Raw genomic sequence first — 7,207 nt, forward strand, 5'->3', positions numbered from 1 at the left:
CTGGCTTAATGACGTCTCTTGTCCATTCATTTAATCAACCAACCAATGGAGCATTCGCTCAAGAGCTCCCCAGGACTTCTGCCAGGTCTGGCATCGGGCAGGCCCACAAGGCCTGGTTGAGGCCTCAGGCAGGAGACAGGCAGGTGTGGAGATAAAAACCAGGCCCTGATCTGACAAATAACTATTCAGTGCACAAAGCCATGGCAGGTTTCACCAAGTAGGAGACATCGGGCTGAGAATTTGGCAAGTAGCTGAAGGCTGTGGTGATGGAAAAAGAGGACCAGAACACGTGTGCCTGGTGGAAGATACAAGCAAAACCACAGAGGTGGGTCCAGCCTGGCGCAGGGCCACTGGGCAGAGGGGGCTGGCCCAGGCTGCCCAGGAGGCAGAGCACTTCCTTCCTGCCCAGGGATCACAGGCTCTGGGACAGGGCAAGCGGTGGAAACCCAAGGGCACAGAGGCTGTGTTTGGGAGCAGTAGAGAACTGGGCCCTGGTCAAAGCCCTACGCAGGCAGAAGGTCTGTCATCCCGGGGCCTTTCTGGCACCTTGCTTCTTTCTGCCTTCTGGTTGATAAACCAGACCCGGCTAGCCCCATTTTTGCCTTGGGGGAGCAGCTGGGCATCTTCGGTCCGTTCCTCTGATTGGGAGGGAGGGGGCGCTCAGCCTCCAGATTTGCAGGCCTCAGCGAGGCTGCAGTCCGGCTGAGCTCGGAGGCAGCCAGTGTGGCCTGAGATGTTGCTGATGGCAGCTCCTACCCCTACTCCGTGGTCATAGGTTTTCGAACACCCTAGAAAAGCCCAAATGGCCTTCCACCCCGCTTGGGGGCTCCAAGTCCCATCTGCTACAGGCCGTGGCCATGGTGGGTGGGGCCTGGACGGGGGAGGGGAGAGGGCAGGGTGGTGTTCCTGGCCAGGGCGCTGCACTCTGTGAGCACCTAGGTGCTGCTCCACTCCCGGTGGGGGCGTAAGAAAACACAGAGGAACGGATTGCACTGGGGGTCTGGCTGTGGCTGGGAGTGGGGTTTCCAATGACAGCGCCTCCAGCCTGGTGGCGGAGAACAGCGGCCCAGGGATTAGAGTGGATTGGGTTCTGCGGGGAGCTTGGCCCAGTTGCCTCCTTTGGGGTTCCCAACCAGCCGGTGTGAAATAGGTGTAATTGTCCCCCCTTTACAGATGAGTTGGAGACTAGAGAGGGTGAAGGCTGTACCCTAGGTCACTCTTACAAAGCTGGCAGTGGCTGCGCCTGGACTGGAACCCGGGTTTGTCTGAGGCCCAGGTTTGCCAGTTGGGTGGTGGGTGGATGGTGGGTGGTAGTGGTGTTGGATCCCCGCGCAGTCGAGGAGTTCCTCGGGGCTCGAAGCCAGCGGCAGCGGCAGCAGCAGCTAGCCAGGCCTCCAGCGGCCGCCGCCCCCGCCCTCCAGCCTGCAGGTCCCTCACCTCGCCCAGTGCGCCAGCGGCCAGGGCGCCGGGCTAGGGCTCTGCAATGCAGCCCGGGAGAGACGGCCATCGACGGAGCCGGCCCCGCGGCCCGATCCCGCCTCACCAGACCCGCGAGGGAGCACCCCGGGAGGGCCGGGGCGGCCTGGGCGGGGGAGAGCTGCCTCTTCAGTCTGGGAGGGCGGCGGTAGGGACGCGGGCAGGACCTGCGCGGCCCCGGGGCGGGGGCAAGCGCTGGGATCCTGGGCCGAGAGACCGTCGGTGCCGCCCGCTGCCCAGCTGGGCGAGGGTCCGGGGTGCCCACGTGGTGGGAAAGTTCCGAGACGGCAAAAGTGGCCGGGCACTGCAGGGGTGGGGGGAAGGGAGGGCCGGCTGGCCCCTCCTTCTCGCTCAGGCAGAAAGGAAAAAATCGGAGGGAAACAGGGGGTGTGGGGGGAGCCGGCAGCACCGACCTGAACAGATTCCGCCTCTTTCCCCCCCCCCCGTCCCCCTCCCCCCTTCCCCCTCCCCCCCGTCGGGACGCCGGAGCGGGGAGGCACCGACGGTCTCCTCCCGCGTGGCCAGGGCGAGACTCCCTCACCCCCACCCCCCCTTTTTTGCCAACGTCTATCTCAACGCGCGCACTTACGGAGACTGTGCGGCTTCCCCCCCTTGGGAGCAAAAGCGAGGAGAGTAGAAGAGCGGGCAAAGAGAACTCGTCTTCGGCGGCTCTGCACCGTGTCGGCCCGGCGCGGCGACGCGGCGCCCCCCGCCCGCTCTCTCCGGCCTGCGGCGAGTGTCAGCGGCAGAAGCGGGAGCACCGCACCCGGCGACGCGGCCAGACTTTTCGGCGCTCGAGCCGACATCGCCGCCGCCGCGGCCGGCAGCGGAGCCCAGGGCGAGAGGGGCCCGCTCTGCCTCGCCTTCCTCGCCAGGCGCCCCGCGTCCCGCCGGCCCGCGGAGAGCGGGAGGGAGACGCGAGGAGGCGGGCGGAGCAGAGGCCCGAGCGGAGCGCGCAGCGGCCGGGCGGCCCGCCCGCCGGTGGATGGATGCGGCGCCCCGGGAGCCGGGAAACAACTTTGCCGTGTGACGCGCCGGGAGGACTGCAGGGCCCGCGGCCGGCGGCTCCGCGGCGCCTCTGAGCGGACCGCGCTCCCCGCGCCACCCGCACTGCGCTCGCTCCGCTCCGCTCCGCCGCCCGCCGGCCCGCGGCGAGGACGACCCGCCCGTGGCCGCCACCGGCGGCTCTTCCTCCGTGGGAGGCGGCGAGAGCGAGGCGCTCAGGTGCGAGCGTGGGGCCCCGCCGCAGAGCCCGCCGCAGCGCCGCGCCACGCCGCGCCCGCTCCGCTCCGGGGGCTCCGGCGTCTCCGCTCCCGACTCGGCCAAGTGGCGTCCACCGGCCCTTCGGGCACCTTCCCTGCCCCGCAGCCCAGCCTCCGCCGCCTCCGCTTTCGCTTCATCCGAGCGGGGACTGCGGGGCCCCGACGCGGAGAGGATGGGGAGCAGGCTGCAGCTACCGAGGCGCCCCGAGACGCCCGGGCGGCAGTGACCCCCCGGCGCCCGCTCTTCCTCACTCGCCTCTCGGGTCCCCGCGACCCTCGGCGCCCCTTCCCCGCCACGCGGAAACCCCGCGGCCCGGCCGGCCCCCTCCCCCTGTGAGCCGGCGGCGCTCCCGGCAGGCGGGCGGAGGCCCGGGAGGGCGCGGGCGGGGGCGGGGCGGGGCGGCGCGCCCGGAGCCCGGAGCCCGGAGCCCGGAGCCCGGCCTTGCGCTCGGCTCGGCTCGCCTCACGGCGGGCGCCCTCGTCGCCAGCGGCGCACCATGGACGGGCTGCCCTGTTGGGCGCTGAGGGCCGCCTGCCTTTTGCTGCTGGCGGCCGGCTGGCTGGGGCCGGAGGCCTGGGGCTCGCCCACGCCCCCGCCTTCGCCCGCCGCCCCGCCGCCGCCCCCGCCGCCCGGAGCTTCGGGAGGCTCACCGGACACCTGCACGTCGTGCGGCGGCTTCCGGAGGCCAGAGGAGCTGGGCCGGGTGGACGGCGACTTCCTGGAGGCCGTGAAGCGGCACATCTTGAGCCGCCTGCAGATGCGGGGCCGGCCCAACATCACGCACGCTGTGCCCAAGGCCGCCATGGTCACGGCTCTGCGAAAGCTGCACGCGGGCAAGGTGCGCGAGGACGGCCGTGTGGAGATCCCGCACCTCGACGGCCATGCCAGCCCGGGCGCCGACGGCCAGGAACGCGTCTCTGAGATCATCAGCTTCGCGGAGACAGGTGGGTTGGTTCTGCTGGCGGCTAGGAGTGGCCCGATCCCTCCCCCACCCCCTTCTCCTCGCCCGCTCTGGCCGCAGCAGCCAGCGAGCCCTCCGGTACCGGACTCCCGGCCGGGCCGCTCGCCCATGGCCCTATGCACTCCGTCCAGGTTGCCGGTTGCCGTCTTCTTAACCCAGGGAGCAGATTCCTTCCTACTCCCCCTGCCCCCACCGCTAACACCTTGCCTGCCACCCCTGCTCTCCGGAATCCGACCCCCGCGCCTCTGGGCGCGCGTCCCCCTCCTGGCAGATGCGTGAGGCCCTGGCTCCGCGGCACTTGCTTAGTGATTGCTTAATGTTTTTGTTTCCCACGATCGGAGTGTAGGCTTAGCAGTGTGGCTGGAGATGTGTGTTCTTGTTGATATCAGTGGGCCGGAGGAGTGAGTGTGTGTGTGTGAGTGTGTGTGTGTGTGTGTGTGTGTGTGTGTGTGCCTGCGTGAGAGGCCCCGGGCTGCTTCCATCACCAGCGGCGTGGGCTTGCCAGGATTGCTGAAGCCTCACTAGGGAGAGCTAGGCAACCTCTCTTCCGATTGTGTGGGCACCGGAACCGAGCGGAAGGCGAGCTTCTCAACAGGTCCCATCATTTACGCAGAGAAAGCCGCGCCGGGGACAGCCCGGTGCCTTTGGGCTCGCCTGGCAGCAGCCCCCTCGCCCCAGAGCCCCAGAGTTTGTAGTTCACAAAGGGTAGGAGTCCTTTCTGGAATTTTCTTGTGGCCCCAGAGTGCCAATTTCTACCACTGTCTAAATATGAAAATCAAGAGAGAGAGAGAGAGAGAGAGAGAGAGAGAGAGAGAGAGAGATCTTTCCAAACTTTAAAAGAAGAAGAAAATTGTGTCCACGTTAAACTGCTGCAAGTGTTTTCAACTCCGCTGTCCTTTTCAGGACTTCAATGAGCCCGGCTGCCTTTTGTGCCTGGGGCTCAGCCCCACTTGCTCGGTGGGGACTGCCGAGTAGGTCCAAGAGGGGGAAGCCCTGGTGTGGCCAGGGTGGGGGTGGGGAGGGAGCCTAGCACGGGGGACCGATTGTGTCCCCAGGCTGCAAATGCCTCCCCCGGCAGCCGCCACCCTCCCAGGCAACAGGCAGACTGGACTGGTGCTGCCCAGGGATGAAAAGTTTTGCATGGCCGGGTGTAGAGAAAAGCAGAGACAGCCGGGGCCGGCCTGGGCTTAGAAAGAGACGCGTTGCTGTTTTAGCTGTCCAGCCGAGTGGGGAAGCTCCACATGCCATTAGAGGGCTTGGATTAAAGGTGCTTTGGGGCCCAGAGTAGAAATGTGATTCTGGAAGGCTGAGGAGGCCTTTTGGTCCCTGTGGCACAGAGTGCCAGCAGGGGCTGTTATATTTCTGGTCCGTTCCGTGGAGCCAGCTCTTTGACTTATAAATAACAGATTCAGGTCACAGGCAGCTGGTCCAAGACCAGCTTCTAAGGCTGCACTTTCCCCCATTTCAAAGTCAGATGTCAGTGTTATTAGAGGAGCCAGGGGAGGCCCGAGGAGGGGCTGTGGAGGGGCAGACACTGGTAGGAGGTTTGATAAAACCGGCCGTGGCCATACAGTTGCTTTATTTGTTCTTCCCGAAGGAAAAAAAAAAAGAAAAAAAAAGAAAAGAAAAAGAAAGCAAGCAGTAGAGATGGTCAGAGAAGAGTTGCTGAAATGTGGGGTGAGAGAGAAGTCGCCTCTGGGGTGGCATTGGGCTCTTCTTGTCGAGCTGAGTTATTGACAAAACCAATAAGCCAGCTCCCCTTTTCCTTGGAGATGTTGAATGTGCCATTAATGGGGAGCCCAGGTCTCGTCAAAGGAGTGGACCTCAAGTTTCAAGGCTGAACGTCCCGTCCCTTGGAACTAACTAATCGGAAACAAGGGCTGCACTTTGCAGGCTGCAGAGCACCCTTTCCTGTGTGAGAAACATGAGAGGACTCACTTGTTTGCTGTGGAGGTCCCCGTGGGCTTGGATCCCATCCTGCTTAGGTAAACACTGGACAGAGGCAGTAGGTGGCTTGCTGGATTTTGCAATGCCCTAAGTTAACAAAACAAAACAGAACAGAAAACCCCCACTTTACTGAAACATCCTACCCCCAAATTTTCCATGCGATCCTGGTTTTGTTTTTTAGATTTCACAGATACCATTAACAACTTGTTAAGACCTTGGCCTCTTGACAAGTTCCTCTGTGGAGCTCTGAGGCCCAATGGCCTGTCTCCAGGGAGCCCTGGCCTGGAAGAGGTGAGGTAGGATTTTACAGGCCCTAGACCATTCAGCTCCAACCTGGTCCACGGTTCTCAATGGGAAATGATTTTCCCTGCCTCTCCCAGGTTCTAGCCAGAGGCCTTGGCCTGAGGAATGGTATTTCTGGTCAGTAACGTCTTCCAGCTGCGAGTGAGCATTCCGGCACCATGCAGCAGCCCATTTCCCCCATTGCCTCGTGTTCTCCTTGAATTAACTTGGCCTGCTCTCCCGCTTCCCTGCAGATGGCCTCGCCTCCTCCCGCGTCCGCCTCTACTTCTTTATCTCCAATGAAGGCAACCAGAACCTGTTTGTGGTACAGGCCAGCCTGTGGCTTTACCTGAAGCTGCTGCCCTATGTCCTGGAGAAGGGCAGTCGGAGGAAGGTGCGGGTCAAGGTGTACTACCAGGAGCAGGGCCACGGCGACCGGTGGAACGTGGTGGAGAAGAAGGTGGACCTCAAGCGCAGCGGCTGGCACACCTTCCCACTCACAGAGGCCATCCAGGCCCTGTTTGAGCGGGGCGAGCGGCGACTCAACCTGGACGTGCAGTGCGATGGCTGCCAGGAGCTGGCTGTGGTGCCCGTGTTCGTGGACCCCAGCGAGGAGTCTCACCGGCCCTTCGTGGTTGTGCAGGCACGGCTGGGTGACAGCAGGCACCGCATTCGCAAGCGCGGCCTGGAGTGCGATGGCCGGACCAACCTCTGTTGCAGGCAGCAGTTCTTCATTGACTTCCGCCTCATCGGCTGGAATGACTGGATCATCGCGCCCACTGGCTATTACGGGAACTACTGTGAGGGCAGCTGCCCAGCCTACCTGGCCGGAGTCCCAGGTTCAGCCTCCTCCTTCCACACGGCCGTGGTGAACCAGTACCGCATGCGGGGCCTGAACCCCGGCACGGTGAACTCCTGCTGCATCCCCACCAAGCTGAGCACCATGTCCATGCTCTACTTCGACGACGAGTACAACATCGTCAAGCGAGACGTGCCCAACATGATCGTGGAGGAGTGCGGCTGTGCCTGAGGCAGTGGGGCTGTGGCGGTGGGGCGCCAGGACAGCCCTGGGTGGGCTTCTTGCAGCCCCCTGTGGGAAGGGGGTGCGTGGTAGGTTGAGCGCTGTTGTTCAGTGGGCTGCCCAGAAGGTGCCAGGGTGAAGCCTGAAATACTTTTCTACTTCTTCATCCAGCAATCAGTCAAAAGCAGAGCAAGAACCCTCAACTGACATGAAATACTTTAAAATGCACATGTAGACACGCACAGCCAGACGCATCC

General features: G+C 63.8%; 1 protein-coding gene across 1 annotated transcript; it reads left to right on the forward strand.

The window, feature by feature from the left end:
- Nucleotides 1-3,235: 3,235 nt before the first annotated feature.
- On the forward strand, nt 3,236-6,959 carry INHBB (inhibin subunit beta B; the record flags this gene model as incomplete). Its single annotated transcript, XM_081096075.1, has 2 exons — nt 3,236-3,683; nt 6,184-6,959. 2 exons carry the CDS (start codon nt 3,236-3,238, stop codon nt 6,957-6,959), a joined length of 1,224 nt encoding a protein of 407 aa, XP_080952201.1.
- Between the last annotated feature and the right edge of the window lie 248 nt (nt 6,960-7,207).

This window comes from Myotis nattereri, assembly GCF_964212035.1.
Source record: "Myotis nattereri genome assembly, chromosome: 7".
Classification (NCBI taxonomy): Eukaryota; Metazoa; Chordata; class Mammalia; order Chiroptera; family Vespertilionidae; genus Myotis; species Myotis nattereri.